Below are 19,999 nucleotides of genomic sequence, written 5' to 3' on the forward strand. Positions count from 1 at the left end.
CTCTGTGCTGACAGCTCAGAGCCTGAAGCCTGGTTCGGATTCTGTATCTCCCTTGCGCGCTCTCTCTCTCTTTCTCTCTCTCTCTCTCTCAAAAATAAACATACGTTTAAAAAATTTTAATAAGTAATGAATAAGGGCAAAATTAATTTTAACAATATGTTTTATTTAATTCAGTATATCCAAAATATCATTTCGACATGTAATCAATATTTTAAAATTACTAGTGAGATATTTTACTTTTTTTCATGCCAAGTCTCCAAAATCAGTGTGTTTTACATTTCTAGTACTCAACCGGGATGCAGAATTTCAGTAGAAATACTCGATCTGTATTAGATTTCGTAAAATATATTGTTGAAAAAGTAGATTCACCTACCCAAGAAGTTTCCTTGAAGAATCAAGTGTCAATTTCTAAGTTTAGATTTAAATTAATTATAATTAAATAAAATTAGGCATCCCTTAGATGCACTAGTCACCTTTCCAGTGTTACTAACTTCTGTTGCTTCTAGTGGCTACCATGTTGGACAGCACAGCTACAGATTATTCTTAAAACCATACTTGGGGTGCGTGGGTGGCTCAGTCAGTTAAGCAGCAGACTTCGCCTCAAGTCATGATCTCACAGTCTGTGAGTTCGAGCCCCACGTCAGGCTCTTGTGCTGGCAGCACGGAGCCTGGAGCCTGCTTTGAATTCTATGTCTTCCTCTCTCTCTCTGCCCCTCCCCCAGTCACACTCTTTCTCTCAAAAATAAATAAAAATTAAAAAAAATAAAAAAAACCATACTTGAGTGCTTTTATATTTCTCAGGTTATTCTTTATGCAGAATTAGCCCATTCCACAAAGTCACGGGAAACCGTTGCTAGTTTAGGTTTATTCATCAAGGATATAAATGCCCAGGGAAACTGCATGTTTGTGTATTCCTGGGGCCAGGGAATGCCTTGCATGTGGTAGGTGTATAATGTTTACTCAGCTAAATCCTGTTTAGTCCTCAAATTGCAACTTAAATTATACTTTCTCGGGTAACTGTGTCCTGATTCTCCAGTCTAATATTCTTTTTCTTATACACCGATATGAATAATTTTGTGATTAATGTCCATCTTCCTGACTGGTCTGTCTATAAGTTCCATGAGAGTGGGGAATGGTGTTTTCGTCACTGAAGTATCCCCTGCTCCTAGCATAACCCATGCACATATGGAATAAATGTTGGTCAGATAATAATAGCATAGGACCATTTAAAATATGAAGTGATTATCTGAATGTCAGTTCATACCTTTATAGAAGTTGAAGTTTGTTTCAAGTTGGGAAGAAGGAATATTTTTTTTATTTTAAAGATTAGATGCACTGAAAAGTATGCAGATTCTTAGTGTTTGTTCAAGCCTTTTTACTCCTCTAAGTATGCCTCTTCTTAGCTTTCTCTCTGTTTATTGATATTCATTTTCTTAAAATAGCTGTCACTTCACATCTGTCTCTACTTATAACTTAAGGTGCACTGAAGACAAAAACTTGAAAAAAAAAAAGAAAATTGTAAAATACTTTTCAGGAGCTGAGAAAGGCATGGGACAAAAGCAAAGGTACATAAAGGCAGCATGTTTTGCTGTTTCAGGACAATTTAAAATAAACCCACCCTTTTAATTATACCAGAGTAATGAGCCTTACACACAATATGTGGAAATATAATTAAAAATGTATTGTGGGTCAGTAGACCAAGTTGTCAGGTCATTATCTGAATCATAAAGTTGGGGGTAATGCCCATTAAAGGTTACTAGTTTGGAAAGGTTAGAATAGACTTTAGTCTTCACAATATAAAGTTGTACAATTTGAATAATGCTTTAGAAAACCGCCAGCATTTGACTTTTTCACGAAACATCTCACAGAACTATAATGAGCATACAGAATTTTGCACGTGAGGGTAGAGCTTGGTGAGCTTCCATTATCCGGATCAAGAAACAGCGCTTAGTATCATAACGTCCCAGAGGCTGCCCTCCTGCTTCTCCTTTTTTCCTGCCCTCCAGGGTAAACCACTGTCCTGACATAGATAAGTTTTTCCTGTTTTTGTACTGTATATAAATGGAATCTTACAGTATTTTCATTTGAATTAATATAATAGATTATCATTCCAAGTGATATTCCTGATAGCAGCTCATTGAAAACAAGGTCTGTTTTCAGTTTTCCTTATTATGTATCTGATTTGGTAAACTGGCAGTTTACCACTGTGTCTAGTTCTTTTTTTATTCCTTTAAGAAATTTTCTGTGTAGATGCTTGTGTGTGTGTGTGTGTGTGTGTGTAATGTGTGTATGTATGTATGTATTTACTTGCATATATATATGTATATGCTTTTCAGATTTTTACTCAAATGCGATTTTGCCCTGCTGCACATGTTATTCATCTCATAGTGATATTTCTTGAGACCCTTTCATATCCGTTCATGTCGATCCACTTTGTTTTTCCTAATAGCGGCACGGTACTCTGTTGTACGGATGTATCATAATTTAATGAACCAGATGTCCACTGAAGAACAGTTAGTTACTGATCTTTTGCTTTTAGAACAAGAGTCCATGTAAGTTTATCTGTAAAATAAATTCTCAAAAATGCAGTTGCTGTACAGTGGGGTCCATGCATTTTAAATTTGCTCAGATATTTCTAAATGGCCCTTCAAAAAGTTTTGCCAGATTTTAATCCCATTGGCAAGTTTTGAAAATTCCTTTTTCCAGTGTTGTTGTTTTAGGTTATGTGTTATCAAGCTTGTTAATCTTTGTAGGCCAGTAGAGGAAAACCAATTAGTCCTTGTTATTTAAATGTGCATTTTCTTTACTTTTGAGTGACGTTAGTTATTTATGTGTTCATTGGATATTTGTGTTTCTCTGGGGACTTGTCCTGTCCTTTGCTTATTTTCCTATAGGCTTGTTTATGTTTTTCTTAATAATTTCAAGGTGATCTTTCTGTATAAATGAAATTAGCCCTTTTAGTCATAGTATTATTTTTTTTCAGTTTTTTTTTTTTTTGTCTCTGTTGTGTTTATAGTCATTTTTTATTCCCAAACAGAATGTTTAGATTCTTATGTGGTGAAATGTACTAGTTTTTTCCTTACTGCCTTCTGAATTGTGTGTTTTTAATGAGAAAAAGCATTGGAAAGTTGAGACACATAGCTAGCTAGCTAGCTAGCTAGCTAGCTAGCTAACTCTAGCCTGGCATGGAAAAAAAAATCTCAAAGAAATGTTCACAGAAAATGTGGTTAAGCAGAAATTCAAATTTCAGTCAAATGTGTTGTGATCAACTATAAATAAACACAAATTTTGATATTATCTGCCAAAAATTAACATTTTTGACAGCTTTTGGAAGAATTTTCAATGCTATGCTTTTTTTTCTTTTATGCTTTGTTATTTGGGTTTTAATTTCTCAAATGATCCCTCTTTTCAGATTTCAAATTATAACCTATTTCCTGCTCCACTGCTGGCGTCCAGTGATCCATGTCAGAAGTACTTCCAGGTCAGACACACTTTCACGTTTTTCAATGCAGAGATGCAGTTGAATATTAAAATTTTAAAAAATATCTATGATAGACGGTTGTTTTGATGTTAAACATGGTTTGCTAAAATGACATTTGCTTTTTATTGTTCACTCATGTAGTGGAAAAGTGGATCGTTAAAATAAGATAGAAGAATCAATTGGACCTACCTGTATTCGTGTAATAATTGCATGACTCTAGTAATAGCATAATGTAAAAATATTTTAGTTGATTATAACAGGAAACTAAAACTATGTCAAATTTTGCCATCTAGCATTGTACTTGATAGCCTGTGAACAGTTACGTATGAACAATGAAGTGTCGGTGGTGAGTCTCCATAAACAGCATCTTGGCCATTGTTGGGTTTGTCTAGAATAGAGCTCCCCGATTCAGTATTCTCCTTGATCTATGGTAATTAAATTCAGGCCTTAAGAAAACCACCATAATTTTATTGTATATCCGTTTCTTTGTGTCATGGTGGATGCTAGTCCACACACAGTGTGGTGTGGGATTTAATTCTTAGCCTCACAGTAGTATAATAAGGAAGAAGCAATTCCGATAACATTTTGTCTTTTTTTTCTAGTGTTTGTTTATTTTTTTTAGAGAGAGAGAGAGAGAGACAGAGCACAAGCAGGGGAGGGCAGAGAGAGGGAGACACAAAATCTGAAGCAGGCTCCAGGTTCTGAGCTGTCAGCACAGAGCCCAACGCAGGGCTCAAACCCACAAACTGTGAGATCATGACCTGAGCCGAAGTCGGACGCTTAACCGACTGAGCCACCCAGATGCCTCTCGATAACAGTTTGAATTAAACATAGGATAGGATTGCAAGTGAAAGATGAATCTGACAGAATCCATATTTGTTAGGATACAAACCACTCTGTAAATTCTGAGTTTTTAAGTAAGTAGATTTAAATTATGGACAAATAGCTATTAAAGTCCCTCAGTTCTGTAGTTAAACTCCTTATGTACATCCGAGCTGTTTTCTCTCTTACATAACACTGCATGTTCTGTTTCAACAGAGAACTAAAATAAAACATAATAGAATAAACACTAAGCTCAGTAGAGGTGTATGAGTGACAGGTAGTATCCTTTTTATACAAAACAGTCAAAAACCTAAATTCACACAGGAAAATTAGGAAGTCAGAGCTAATTTTTAGAGGCCATCTAATCACCCTGTGATAATTTAGGGGCAGGGAGTAGATTTTCTTGTAAATACATGTTTGAATAGGCATATTAATTTTGGAAAATCATGGCAAATACATGTGTCCTTTTAAAAAAATACAGTTTAAATTATTGAGAATGATCCTTCTAGGACTTCTTCAATATTTAAAATCTTTTAATGCATTGCAACATAGGCTCAGTATGGAAACTGTAAGAACAAAGCTAGCAAGTATATAAAATGATGTGTTTTCTTCTAGATGGAAGTAAACTAATCAAATAACTTCTAGGAATTTCTAATTGTCACTTATATTTTATTATGTTAGTGTATTCATTCTTCCTAAGGGTACTCAAATTGCTTTTATTCATCGGTAATTATATAAGACATAATGACCCTGTTACCCAGCACGGTTTTTTAATGACAGCTACTACTATCATGCAATGGTATAGGATGTGACACATTTTACAAGGAAAGCAGTATTCTTATTTCAGTGGAGTATAGATTCCAGTCATTTTTTTACTTGAAAATTCAGATGGCAGCTAATTTGGGAAGATCTGGACCAATAACTGGGATAAGGTAGCCTTCCATCCCATTTCCTGACTCCCGGGAGCTATGACTAGAGGGAATCTTTTTTTTTTTTTTTTTTTTTAATGTTTATTTATTTTGAGAGAGAGCGTGCACAACTTGGGGGAGGGGTACAGAGAGAGAGAAAGGGAGAGAGAATCCGAGCAGGTTTCACACTGCCAGCGCAGAGCCCAACACAGGCTCGATTCCACGAACCGTGAGATCGTGACCTGAGCCAAAGTCGGATGCTTAACTGACTGAGCCACCCAGGTGCCCCAACAAGGAACCTTTTAAAAAATAAATATACCCCAGAACATACGCCATTATCTGCCTGGAAGAATCCCTGTTGAACCTTCAAGATTCAGCTCAGGAGTACCTTCCCAGGAGGTCTCAGCTGGCGGCATAGTCAAGGAGTCTGCCATTGTATCATGCTCCCTGTTGGAATTGACTTGAGGCCCAGCTTTTCAGTTCCTGGGTCATTACTTTATCACTCATCTGCTTTTTCCCACCTAAACCAGTATTCCTAAGCGTGATCATTGACCACATTCATCGGAGTTGGTCATAAAAGTCTAGAGCTATATTTACAAAATACATTAATCTTCCAAAGACGTTGGGCTTTTCTAAACAATGAAAATGGTTTAGAAATTGAGAAGGAAAAATATCCTTGGGATAAGCATATACTGTCTCAGTGTGGCTGCTTTGAAGGTCATAATTCTTATTTGAATACACATTCTGATTTGTGTTTCCAAAATGACTAATCTTCACATTTGCCAGTGGTGATATTGGAATGCCAGGTTTTCCCTCATCTGCAGTGCCTTTCTCACCTTGATCCACTGCTGGACTCCTACCTACTGTTTAAGACCCAGCTTAGCTGTGATTGTTTTGGAGAGTACCTTCCTTTAACCTCTTTCCTGTGCAAATACCTTTTTCTCATACGTCTCTCTGCCTACTTTAGCCATTGTGAGTCTGTTTAATAACTTTATCTTCTCATTGCCTATTCTGACTTTTTAAAAAAAGTTTTTTTTAATGTTTATTTTTGAGAGAGAGAGAGAGAGACAGAGCACAAGTTGGGGAGGGGCAGAGACAGAGGGAGACACAGAATCTGAAGCAGGCACCAGGCTCCGAGCTGTCAGCACAGAGCCCGACATGGGTCTCAAACCCACGAGCCATGAGATCATGACCTGAGCTGAAGTCAGTTGCTCAACCGACTGAGCTACCCAGGCACCCCTGACTGAGTTTCTTGAAGAAATGTATCTGGTACATCTCTCTTGAGTCTCCTCAGTTCCACTGGGGATTTTTAACAAAGTGAGTCCTCAGGCAATTAAGTTGAGTGGGCATGGGAAACTTTTAGGTGGGTAATACCTGGCTGTTGAAATCTTCCTTTTATCCTAGGAGCCCGGGGAAGCTGCTGTGGGAAGCTGCTCCTTTGGCTTTAGAAACTTCCAAGGTTCTAATCCTGTGATCTCCCTGCCTCCATGACCCAAGCTGCCTCCTCATATAACCTTTACCTCTTTTGTTCATAGAGAGGTTCTTATCATTTTTGTCACATTGGGAGTTTACTTTCATGAGTAATTTCAGGAAACCAGCTTTATTTTGCCTCTCCTTCCTAAAAGAAAAAAAAATCTGAGTTATTTCATTTCCTTACTACTTAGAAGTCTAGTTCAAAAGGCAACATTCCTCAGGGTAGAAGTATTGCTGTTAACTCCTCAGTGGAAATAAAATTGTGTAGCAGAAAGATGAAGAAGCCGTGAAGTTTCACTGAAGAGCAGGGCCAACATTGGGTTTCCTGGGGCCCATTTGTCAATTTCCAATTTTATAAGCGTGTCATGGGAGCAGAGGGAGAGCGGCAGGTTACGGAGAGGAGTTTCCTGTCATTACTGACAAAATTTTTCTTTGACAGATGCTTAGAGGTCTCAGAAAAGAGAAAGCAGAGCGGGTAGGCTTAAGTACAGATTCCAGCATGAGTTTGAATTAGGACGTCATCCAAGTTATGGGGTTACATCTCCGTGCTGGGATCTTTGTGACTCTGGGGTTCAGGACAGCTTTGTTAATTGTGGAATTTGAGTAACGCTGGCTTACCTAATTTTTTTTAGGTCTCATAAAAAATACTCTGTTAATTAACTAAGGTTTTTTTTTTTTTTTTTTTTTTTTTTGAATTCCTAAAAGAAGAAGGCCAGTTTAAAGTGGTTTAAGCACACACACTCCAATCGATTGATTTTAATTCCCGAGAGGTCTAGAGGCATCATGTTTCAAGTATGTCTCGTTTTAGGGATTCCAACACTGTCGTTAGAGCTTCCCCCTTTCTCTCCATCTTACGGATCTGCTTGCTCATTTGTTAAGTTCATGCTAACTCAGTTTGCCTCTTCATGGTGACCCCTTGAAGTTCTAGACTTACATCTTCCAGTTCAAGAAAAAGAGCACCCCTCCTCTGATCATTCCGGCAACAGTCTTAGCATTAGCTTTGTGTGGGTCGCATGCTTTTCCTTGAGCCAGTCACCATAGCCATGGGGATTTGCTACTCTGACTGGCTGGGCCTGGGCTGTGCCCTCCACGAAGTATGGGGCAGCGTTATCTCTGCCTGAAACACGTGGGCTGAACCCGTAGGACCTAAGCTGCATGAAAGTAGGTGTTTTTATTTTGTCAGGTTTGCTCGCTGCTGTAACCTTAGCAGTTAGAACCGTATCTACTGCATGGTCATGCACACCAGAAGTTCTGTTTAATGAAGGAATTAGCATGTAGAAAGGTTGATTCCCCAAGAAAAATTGTGGGGCTGGTACCAGATAAGGAGACATCCATGCCAGTCTATAACAGATGTTTCTCCATGTGGATGCAGAGCGATGGCAGTAATAATATTAGCTCTTGTCACACTCTGAACTCAGCTTACACCTAGCTCTAGACTAGGAAATGATCCTTCTGAATTGATGTGGAGCTTCATAACAGCATGATGAATAGATGTAGAAGTGATGGCAAAGTCTTGGGGCCCCGTCCAACCACCAGAAATCCAGGAGAAGCAGAACCACTTCTGTACTGAAGAGTCTCAGGGTTACTGGCATTTGCTTATCCAGTCCTCATTCATTTTGCTTATGTCGTGCACTGTAATGTTCGTGGCCTTGAGAAGAGCAACTTGCACATAGCAGATGCTCGATGGATATTTAGTTAACGAATGGGTGAATGGGTTAATGAATCAGACATTTATTGAGTACTCTTACATGCCAGGTTTTGTGAAAGGTACTGGAGGTTCGGAAAATTTAAAAAGGAAAGGGAGATGCAAAGCAAAACGACAGTGAGGTGCCACTTCATACCTGCTTGGATGGCCATCTTAAGAAAGACACAAAAATGAGTGTTGGGGAGGTTGTGGAGAAATTGGAACCTTCATACACTGCTGATGGGAATGTAAACTGGTGCAGCTACTTTGGACAGCAGTCTACAAATCCTCAAAGGTCAAGTGTATTTCATTATATAACCAGCAATATAATATAAATATAATTGGCCGTTCTGCTCCTGAATGTACACCCAGAAGAATTAAAAACATATGTTCACACAAAAGCTTGCACATGAATGTTTGTAGCAGCATTATTTGTAATAGCTAAAATGTAGAAACAACCCAAATGTTCGTTAACTGGTAAATAGATAAATGAAATGTGGTCTGTTGATACAATGGATTATGATTTGGCCATAAAAAGGAATAAAGCAGTGATACATACTACAACATGGATGAACCCCGACACGCTAAGTGAGGAAAGCCAGTCACAAAAGACCACGTGTCATATGATTCTGTTTATGTGAACTGTCTAGAAGAGGCAAGGCTATAAGGACAGAAAGTAGATTAGTGGTTGCCAGGGGCTGGGGCCTGGGCGGGGGTTGGGTGGGGGGGAGAAATAGAGGGTGACTGCTGAGTGGAGGGTTTCTTTTTGGGCTGATAACAGAATTCTGCCATTAGATTGTAGTGATGTATGTACAACTCTGTGAATTTGCTAAACACCCCTGAATTGTACATTAAAAGTGAGCTTTGTGACATGTAAATTATATCTCAATAAAACTATCCTAAAAAATGAACAAAACAGTCACCACCCTCAGGGAACTTACAGTTTAGAAGGAGAGATAGACATCTCAGTTGACATTTACAGTATAGGATCGAAGTACTGATACGAACAGCCTGTTACATTGCTAGCACAGAGGGAGGGCAGCCATCATTGTGCATAGGAATCAGAGAAAGGCTGAAGGAGCCGTGTTTTGAAGGATTTATAAAGGAGCTTTCAGGCGGGGGTCTAGGGTGGGGCTAGGAGAGAGGAGGACAAAGAACATTTCAGGGCAGAGGAAACAGACTGTGTGCAGAGGGGGAACTTGAGAAGGGGTTGGCATTGTCAGGAAGGTAGATTGTGGCTGTGGTGTAGAAAACAGGGGGAGGTGCGGTGGCAAGAGATGGGACTGGAAGGGCAGATTTGAGACCAGCATAGGAGAATTTGAGGTGGCTTGTGTAGAGTGAGCTGAATTTGAGCATAGGGAGCCAGTAGATGTTTTTAAGCAGGAGGGCTATGTGATCAGTTTGTTCTTAGAACGATACAGGGCAAAATGTGTCCGAGTAGACCGCAGAGCCGTTATGCTTAGAGATTTAGAAGGAACTGATAAGTGATGATGAGGGCCTGAAAGCAGGTGTGGAGGAGGTGGGAAGGGGAAACCCGATTTCCTGGAGAAACACTTCCAGGAAAATGGGCAGAATTCAGTAGGTAAGAAACTCATGGAGGGCTGTTTCAGTGTTTCCAGTCTGGAAAATGTGGAGTAGCAAGGTCTTGAATCCTCACTCAGGGCCTAGCCCATGTGTTGGTGGATTTAACTCCGTCCACACACCACCCCCCCCCCCCAAATTAAAGGGAATATTAGACAACTTAGTTTTTGATCTCGAATCTATAGTAAAATCAGGCAAAGATAAATGGAAGTGCCTTGAATGGCACTGACTTTTGAGTCTCAATATAGTATTAGTATCGGGGAAAGCAGGCTAAAATGTCCTACATGTAGAACAGATGGAGCAAAAGGTAGGTGCGAGAGAGTGGTCCTAGGATAGAAGAGGAACATAGTCATCTTTTTACGTTTATTGCTAGTTTTTCTCCATAATTTTTAACATTTATATTACTGTCGTGTTGCTGTTTCCCATCATACGTGATTCTCTTCTGTTCATTGTTACTACTGATGCAGGTGGTAAATATGAGGAAGAGAGGAAACAGAGGAAGGCCCGGAAAGAGGTACCGGGGGTCACAGTGGTGACCGGAGCGCTGTGCCGTGTGCACGAGAGCCTCAGCTGGGCCTGAATGCTGTTCAGACCAAAGCACGTACAACTTTGAGCTAGTAGGATGACAGCTGATGAGAAATCATGTCTGGCAGAGAAGTATACCAGTCTGTTCTGGGTCACAAAACAGACTTTTGACTCTAAATAGCCTTTTCTTCTTTAGAGAGTTACAGCAGAATTGAGCACGAATTTTCTTGAGCCAAGACTGAGGAGCAAAATAAGTTGGTCTGGATAGAATATTGAAATATTTTATTTTAAGATTCATTCATTCATTTATTCATTCATTTATTTTGAGAGCAAGATAGGGAGTGAGCAGGGGAGGGTCAGAGAGAGGGAGACAGAATCCCAAGCAGGCTCTGCACTGTCAGCACAGAGCCCGACACGGGGCTTGATCTCACCAACTGTGAGATCATGACCTGAGCTGAATTCAAGAGTTGGACACTTAAGTGACAGAGCTGCCCAGGTGCCCCTAAAAGATTTTATTTTAAATCATGCTTAGCTGTTACATGGGATAAAAGCTTGAGTAAAGATAGGCTTCTAATGTAAACATTTCTTGAGATGTTAACAAAACACTTGGTGTTTTGTTTTTTTTTTTTTTCATTTTATTCGATGATTCCATAAACTTCTAATGAGTACCTACTGTGTACTACACTGCTGTTCTGGTTGCTGGAAGTCTAAAGCAGGGTGAATGATGCTATATAGAGACAAGTTGATGAGGGTTTGGGAGTGTAGGAGAAGGAGCCCTTGAATCTGCCTGGAGGAGCAAGAAGATGCTTCACAAATAGGTGATAGCTACCTTGAATCTTAAAGGTAAAGTAGAGTTTTTCCAGACAGGAGGGAAGGATGCTGAGAATGTGTGCAAGGACAAGGAACGTGGCGGGCGTGACCAGACTGTTCCAATTGCCTCTGAAGTCATTAACTTGGATATATGTCATCTTTTTCTTCCAAGTCTCTCACTTCCTTGTTCCAGTGGTTCTAAGCCTTGGCCATACATTGGAGTCACCCAGAGAACATTTTATTATCCCCACTGTGCCCATTCCCAGACTGATTGAATCATGGCCTTTGAGGGTGTCTTTAGGGGTGGGCTTAGTCTTTTTTTAACGAAGTTTGTTTGTTTGTTTATTGTGTGAGAGAGAGGTGAGAGTTGCACACACACGTGAGCACAAGACTGGGGGAGGGGCAGGGAGAGAGGGAGAAAGAATCCCGAGCAGGCTCTACGCTGTCAGTGCAGAGCCTCATGCAGAGCTCGATCCCATGAACTGTGAGATCATGACCTGAGAAGAACTCCAGAGTCAGATGTTCAACCAACTGAGCCACCCAAGTGCCCCTAGCCTTCTGTATGTTTTAAAAGCTCCCCAAGGGTTGCGTGCGGCTGGGGTTGAGAACATTTCCTTGTTCCTGTGACTCCTGTTCCCTGACCTTTTGGCGATCTCTGATTCCTCCGCCTTTTCCTCCCAGCTCTCCACCCTCTTCCCACCTCTATTCCCTGCCCTCTCTGGGCCACACCCAGAGAGCATTCCTCATCTGCTCACTTCCCCACTCCTGCCACCTTGATCACATCCCCCCTGTGACTGTTTCTTTGTTTTTCCCTCCCATTCTCTAGGTTGCCTTTTCATTTTGTTGATGGTTTCCTTTGTTGGTGCAGAAGATTTGGGGGTTGATGTAGTCCCACTTGTTTACTTTTGTTTTTGTTGTTTCACTTTTGGTGTCAAATCCAAAAAACCATTGCCAAGACCCATGTCAAGGAGCTTACTGCCTGTTTTCTTCTAGGAGTTTTATGGTTTTAGGTTCAAGTCTTTAATCCAGTTTGAGTTAATGTTTGTGTATGGGATAAGGTCATGGTCCAGGTTCATTCTTTTGCATGTGGCCGTCCAGTTTTCCCAACACCATTGTATTGAAGAGACTGTCCTTTCCCAATTGCTTATTCTTGGCTCCTTTGTCATAAGTTAATTGACCATAGATGCATGGGTTTATTTCTGGGCTCTCTGGTCTGTTCCATTGATCTGTGTGTCTGTTCTTATGCCATCAAACCTCAAATTTCTTTTAGAAAGTCACCAACTCTGTGTTTCTCCCACATGACTTTTCTGGACTCTGTTCCTCTCCTTATGTTCCCCTACCCTGCTTCCCCTCAGGGGAAGACTTTGCTTTCACAGAGAAAATTGAGGCTGTCAGTTTTGCTTTTCCTCGGTTTTATGTCACTGCAATAGTATATGGGCCTGTCCCCATCCTTACTCCCTTTCCTTCCTTCTCATGTGAAGAAGTATCCCTTGTCTTGGCCAAGGCTGACTCTCACATCCACTGTGGTCCTTCCTCTTGTCACCTGGATTCTGTCTTTTTCGTCTGTTCCTCTTCTGTGTCTCCACTTTTCCCTTCTCGGCTGGTCTCTGTGTTTCTAGCTTATAAGCAATAAAACATCACTAAGAATCTATAAAAAACAAAAACTTTCTGTAACCCCATGAACCAGAGCTGTTGCTTTGGTTCATCTGCCGGTGTAAAGTCACTGAGGTCTCTGTGGAGGACAAAGGATCAGATAAGAAGGGAGTCATTCTTCATAGACTGAGAAACGTGAAACCTTAGGAATTCTTGATGATGAATTTTATTCCCTTCCAGTCTGAGAAACCTTTCTTTCTTCTTAGCAAGAGACACATGGAATAAATCACAGATGGTATGAACAATATTTGAGATAAATGTAACTGTCAGGTAGTTTCCTAGGAGTCCTGCAAGGGCACATGGTGACTGCAAACAGCTGAGTCTGTGTTTTAATTCAGTGGAATATATTCAGACTCCTTTGGGAGCTCTAACGCATCAGTAGCCAAGGGCTCAATGCTACCTTATTAGTAATAGTTTTATGTGTGTGTACATTCTCTAGCAACTGGGCCATTTCTCCAAAATTTCTGTTTAGTACAAACACTAAGCCCAGGTCAAAAATATTCACAAAGATATTAGCAAACTACAACGGAGATTTGATTTTTCCAGGCATCCAGAACACAATTTCTAAACATGGTTGAGAAAAATTACCTTAGATGTATGGGTACATCATTGAACGGTAGCCTTTCAGGTTAACTAAGAAAGCTGGAGCCCCAGAGGATTTTTCAGCAACTTTTTTTGTTGTTGTTGCCCAAAGGAACTGCAGAATAGAAATGCGGTGTAAATGTTTAGAAGAGCGTGATTTTTAAGGTTGCGAAAAATGAAGACCAGTCACTGGCAGAAAATGCTTTTATATGAATTCAAGAGGGAGATTCTAAGTAAAATTTGGACCCTCTGACCTCTCAGCTTTTCTGTAAATTGGATTTCGTGTGTCTACATTAAGGCTTTTATTTGTTCCTATTTAATGTATGACTGAACAGTGAAAATAAAGAGGAAAATGAGTCAATTCTATAAGGAGGTATGCAATGGAAGCATTAATTCTTTCAATTTTTTATATAAAAATGTCTGCTCACTCTGTATGCTAAGCAGTTTAATCCTGCCAGGCAGCTAATGACTAGTTTTCTTCTTTTCCAGCTGACTCAGGTGTAGACACTTTGGCAGTGTTTATGGCCAGCAGCGGAACCACAGACATCACGAATCGGAACAGTCCAGCCACACCACCAAATACCCTTAATCTCCGTTCCTCCCACAATGAACTGTTGAATGCTGAAATAAAACACACGGAAACCAAGAACAGCACACCCCCCAAATGCAGGAAAAAATATGCACTAACTAACATCCAGGTGGCAATGGGCCTCTCCGACCCAGCTGCACAGCCTCTGCTGGGAAACGGCTCTGCCAACATCAAGCTGGTGAAAAATGGCGAGAACCAGCTCCGGAAGGCTGCAGAACAAGGGCAGCAGGACCCCAACAAAAATGTCAGCCCCACTGCAGTCATCAACATAACTTCTGAGAAGTTAGAGGGCAAAGAGCCCCACCCACGCGATTCCTCAGGCTGTGAAATTTTACCCTCCCAACCCAGGAGAACCAAGAGCTTCCTAAATTACTATGCAGACCTGGAAACCTCAACCAGAGAATTAGAGCAGAACTTAGGCAACGAGCACGGGGGTGTGGAAGAGAAGCCCCAGCCGGGCCAGGACCAGGCCTCCACCGTCATCGGGAATGGCGAAGCACTCCCACAGAAACCAAACAAAGCCCAGTTCAGCCCCGAAGACGGTCAAGTGGCCACCGTGTCATCCAGCCCAGAGACCAAGAAAGATCATCCCAAAACGGGGGCCAAAACCGACTGCGCCCTGCACCGGATCCAGAACCTGGCACCGAGCGATGAGGAGTCCAGCTGGACGACACTGTCCCAAGACAGCGCCTCACCCAGTTCCCCGGATGAAACAGGTACCGCCGGGAAGGGTACAGGCTGTGGTGACACTTTCTTTTGGTGTTTTCAGTTGTTGATGGAATTAATCTCTAGTCAGACCGAGAAAAGTCATTTGCGGGTGGAAAAGAACATCAGCCTCTTGGGGTAAAATTAGGCAGTTGGTGTGCAAAATATTGCTAGATTTCTCAGTGGTTTCATTTCAGTTCTTACGTAAGTTGTTTGACCTGGTAAGCATTTTTCTAAGAGAAATGGGTCCTTGGTGTTAAGCATAGTAAAATATCATCTGTTTAGAAATCATACCGCCTGTGCGTAGATGAACTATTTCTATGTGCTGTCTAGAAATGCTGGGTTTTGTTAAGCAAAATAATAAAAGAAATGCAGTTGCAGGGGACAGCGTATAACCTGGTTATAAAAACCAACTATTTTAAAGTTCTTGGAACTTATTTAAGCTCGAACTAATGAAAAGTTAGAAGTTTAAAAAATTGAAAAGCCTATTCATTATAGACATTTCCCTTTGACCTTTACTGGGAAATATTTTATTAGCCTTGTTCATGTGATGTTTTAAAGTAAGAAGGTGTTGTTGTTTGTTGCTGTTGTTTTTAGATATTCAGAAGTTCAGGATTTGAACTAGTCTAATTGAGACCAGTCTTTCTTGACTTTTGTCTGTATCTGTAACATCTTAGGGTTTGTCAGAGAGTCGCAATTGGGACAGAAATGAACAGGGTTCTAAAAGCCAGCTACTTTCCATCATCTTCTTATAGCTTCCCCATTACACTGATTTTAAGATTAAAACATGTGGAGCATCTGGAGGCTCTCAGTTGATTAAGCACCTGACTTTGGCTTAGGCCGTGAACTCATGGTTCATGAGTTCAAGCCCCACATCAGGCTCTCTGCTGTCAGCACAGATCCTCTGTTCCCTCTCTCTCTCTGCCCCTGCCCTGCTTGCACACTCTCTCTCAAAAATAAATAAAACATTAAAAACAACAACAACACGTGGAGCACTTTGTCGGAGCTAAATTCAATATAAATAAGCACTCACAAAGGCTTATTTCTCTAACATAACCCTGCAGCCCGGCAACTATCCTAATGGGTTCCAAGATTATCTTAACGTGCTGTAAATATAACAGATAGTGCCACCACGGAAGGAAATAACATTTTTGCAACCTATAAGGCACAGAAATTACAAGGACTGTAGATAAGGAAAAGAGAAGGAGACAGTGAAGACATTAACTTGTTTTAAAAAAAAGTGTTTTTAAAGTGCCCTTTAAAATTGCAGTGCTTTAAATGATGGATTTCATGAGCCTGCTGTAGCTGGATATGGCAGTAGGGAGGTTGAGATGAGTCCATTTCGTCTCCTGAATGTCTGGACCTGCACATTACTGGAAGCATAATTATGTCTGGTAATGTTACTGAGTTCACAGCTATTACTTTTTACCCATTGAGAGGATTCATATCCTATCGCTGATAGACACTGTCACCTGCTAGTGTTTGAATCTACATAATGGACTCCTTGAGTATCTCCTATCCAAACTCCACTTCCTGTTTTCAGTGGCGCCAATAAGGCCTCATGGACTTCCTCCCGCCTCGGTGGCCTTTCGGTGCTCTTCCAGGCACGGCACTTTCTGTTGTAGGCAAATGTTAAGTGTTAATGGTATTAAATGAACAGTAAAGTCTCCACGTTTCCTCACTCTAGACCCTTTCTCCAGTGATGGCCACCATCTTTTTGTTTTAAGTATTTCCTTTCAGAAAGCACTTTAGGCATATACCCACATTTATAATAAATTTTAAAATTTACCCATATTTTATGATAATGATATTTTTAAAGATCTTTAAAAGATATATCCTAACATACAATAGTATGCTGTGATATAATATAAACTAATATAAATAATATTGTGTATGGGATTTTCTCCAAAATAATTGAGGTGTAGGGATAAAAAGAAGAAACAGAATTGACCATAAGCTGATAAATGTTAAAGATTGGTACATAAGGGTTTATTATCCTGTTCTCTCTAATTTTGTGTCTTTAAAATTCTCACAATAAAAAGTTAAAACCAGAAAAAAATTACTTACATTAGGCAGTTTTATGAATGGTTTGCTTTTTCCTCTTAGGTATATATTTTGTAGAGTCGTGCATGTGAGGACATACCATTTTTCTACCTCAGATTTTTAAAGTGTCGGGCGTGCTATTCCACCATATTCAAGCTCCAGTGGTTTATTTAATGATTCCCTCACTGCTGAGTATTTGGATTGTTTCTGTCCACAGAAATAATTTCTGTCCACTCTGTTGAGTGCTGGTGTCAGCGGGGGCCTGTGGAGCTCACGAAATTCAAGCTGAACACGCGCACTCTGTTCCATCTGCGCTCTCTCCAGGAAACCTTTCTGGGGTCCCCTGCTCGCCACTCATCTGCTCAGGTCCTGGCATTACTTTCTGTTGTGTTTCTGTGTAGAGCCCACTGCAGTGCTTGGCACATAGTGTGAACTTGGTTAGAGCTTTCTGACACAGTGAGGGGATACATTCATTTTTCTCTCTTAAAGTCAGTTTTGAAGGCCTTCAAAAAAATTTTTTTTCGAGAGCAAGTGAGTGTGTGCACGTGTGCACATGTGAGCAAGAGAGGGTCAGAGGGAGAGGGAGAGAATCTTAAAAACAGGCTTCGTGCCCAGCCTGGAGCCCGTCTTGAGGCTCGATTCCACAACCCTGGGATCATGACCTGAGCCGAAATCAAGAGTTGGTTGCTCAACCACTGAGCCACCAGGCTTCCCAAGACCTTCAAATGTTAAAGGAAGATTGATAATATGGTGATGCCCCTAATGAGCGGCTAAGGATAGACATTTTCAATCAAATATGCTCAAAAGAATGTGTTGCGACTCTAAAGCAGCGAGGTTGAGTTTTTTAAAAACATGCTGGAACAGGGGCGCCTGGGTGGCGCAGTCGGTTAAGCGTCCGACTTCAGCCAGGTCACGATCTCGCGGTCCGTGAGTTCGAGCCCCGTGTCAGGCTCTGGGCTGATGGCTTAGAGCCTGGAGCCTGTTTCCGATTCTGTGTCTCCCTCTCTCTCTGCCCCTCCCCCGTTCATGCTCTGTCTCTCTCTGTCCCAAAAATAAAAATAAAACGTTGAAAAAAAAAATTAAAAAAAAAACATGCTGGAACCAAAAGCGTGCCGTGGTTCAACATATGGTCACTTTGGGGTCTCTGCACGGAGTTCAGCATGGTGCATTGTCTCCAAGCATTAGTATCAATAGTTTGGGGGAATACTTTTGGAATTTCCTCATAGCCAGTTGTGAACTTCTACTGAAAAGAAACCTCTTTACTTCATGATCTGAGTTTCAGGTAGTGAGCACTACATAAATTAGTGAGTAAAATAAAATAAGCGATTTTTCAGAATTTGTATTTCTTATGATTCCATCTGTCCAGTGAAACGTAGTGTTTACCGTGATCACAATCAGTTTTAAATTAAACATTGTCTGTTTCACTTACAATGGTAAATTCAGTGTTCCTTATATATGTTTCATATAATATATACATGTTTTTGTATGTAACAAACACAAATACTATTGAAAGAAAAGAAGAAATAAGAGCAAATATTTTGTAAGATACTAGTTGCCAGGTATATGTGTTTGCTCATCTGCTGTGTGTTAAGTAAATACTCATCACAGTGGTGTGTGTTTTGTGACTAAATCATGACACAAGTATCTTTGGATTGTAGACTGTGCTTTGGGGAGCCTAGAAAAAGAGAACAGACTCGTTTCTGCCTCTTAGGGGCATCCTTTTCCAAGTTAGACTCCTATTTATAAAGTGAAATGCACTGCCTAACCCAGAAATTGACTACTTTCTGTTTCTCTTTCTTTCTGAATTGCTCCCTCCGGCATTTTAGTAACTTTTTTTTTTTTTTTTTTTACGCGATCAATCATGTATACAATATGTTGCTCCTTTATTCCTCCTGTGGAGTCTGTCCTCTGAGAAAACAAGAGCCTATTAGGAAAAAGAAAAGCATCTGTGATATTACTGAGTTTCATAGGAGTTCACAAAAGTTCAAAAGCATGCCTTGACTCCCATTCTAAAAGAAAGGGTTGCATCGTTTTGGTACTTGAAGGTGAGAATTTGTAATCCATTAGCATTTTGCCAGAAATACATTTCCGTCCATGGTCCCAGGTAAGTAGGATGACTCAGATAAATACAGGCTGGTCATACTGTGTGTAGTTACCTGGTGTTTTATGTTTGTTTCATGAACAGTTTTGAAATATGTAACATTTTGATCCAGTTTGGTACAGGTTTCAGTAACTTGATACCAACATTTAACTTAGGTCTAATTCGGGCTTAATAAAATTGAAGATACAGAGTATGAAACTAGGTGGATCTTGTGGAATAGCCATGCCAAAAGATGGTTTGTTACTAATGTGTGCAAAGGCAGGATATACACGGAGAAAACAAACTCTAGATGGTGGGACTTTGGGCCTAATGCTTCACTAACTCCTCACTGAAAATTTCATCCCAGCTTGGTTACAGACAGGCAGTTCACATAGACTTTCATGTGTAAAGTGGGGGTGATAGCAGAGTCAGGCTTACACCAACCATGAGCATTAAGTAATAGCATTTTCAAATGACTCGTAGAACAATATCTGGCATACTGCAAGAGTTTAATAAATATTAGTGTTTATTATTATTAGCGATTACCATTACCACTTTAGCAATGGAATATAAAAATTTGCTTCTTCCTTAATTATGAATTACCTATGTTTTGGACTCTGATTTTGCTTAGAACTTTCTGCACCCTAAGGGCGGGGATTGGTTTGTCTTCATCTTTGCATTTGTATTGTCAGTGCCCGAAATATAGCAGGTGAACTTAGTAAATCAGTAATGAGTAACTGAATAAAACCGGACGCCATCCTCATATCCCGAAATGGCCCTGATTTATTCAGTAAATCATTTGGTGTTACAGCTTAATCTATGTCTGATTTTGATGTTAGGTACATATTTTATAACTTAATTGATGATGTTGCCTCGTAATAGGTGAGGCTGGAAAACCAGTTATTAGGAAAGGCACAGGGAAATCCTCTGGGCCTACCATGTGCCCATAGAACCTTGTTCGTGGCACTTTCTCGTACTCAGGTGGCCATGACGGGACTTGAATCAACGTCTTCAGACACAGCATCCAGTGTTTTTCCACTGTACCAACCACAGTCTTGAGACG

The 19,999-nt window shown here is 40.4% G+C and overlaps 1 protein-coding gene across 13 annotated transcripts in view; it reads left to right on the forward strand.

Annotated features, from left to right (window-relative positions):
* APBB2 (amyloid beta precursor protein binding family B member 2) overlaps nt 1-19,999 on the forward strand; it is a 377,264-nt gene that overhangs the window by 173,801 nt on the left and 183,464 nt on the right. For 10 of the 13 annotated variants that reach the window (XM_053217427.1, XM_053217425.1, XM_053217423.1 and 7 more), the window contains one exon: nt 14,009-14,824. In XM_053217427.1, coding sequence (XP_053073402.1) covers nt 14,009-14,824 — 816 coding nt within the window. Of the gene's footprint in view, nt 1-3,412; nt 3,482-14,008; nt 14,825-19,999 lie in introns of all 13 variants that reach the window. The other 3 variants (XM_053217431.1, XM_053217429.1, XM_053217430.1) reach the window with 1 other exon arrangement.

The sequence above is a fragment of the Acinonyx jubatus genome, chromosome B1 (assembly GCF_027475565.1).
Source record: "Acinonyx jubatus isolate Ajub_Pintada_27869175 chromosome B1, VMU_Ajub_asm_v1.0, whole genome shotgun sequence".
NCBI lineage: Eukaryota > Metazoa > Chordata > Mammalia > Carnivora > Felidae > Acinonyx > Acinonyx jubatus.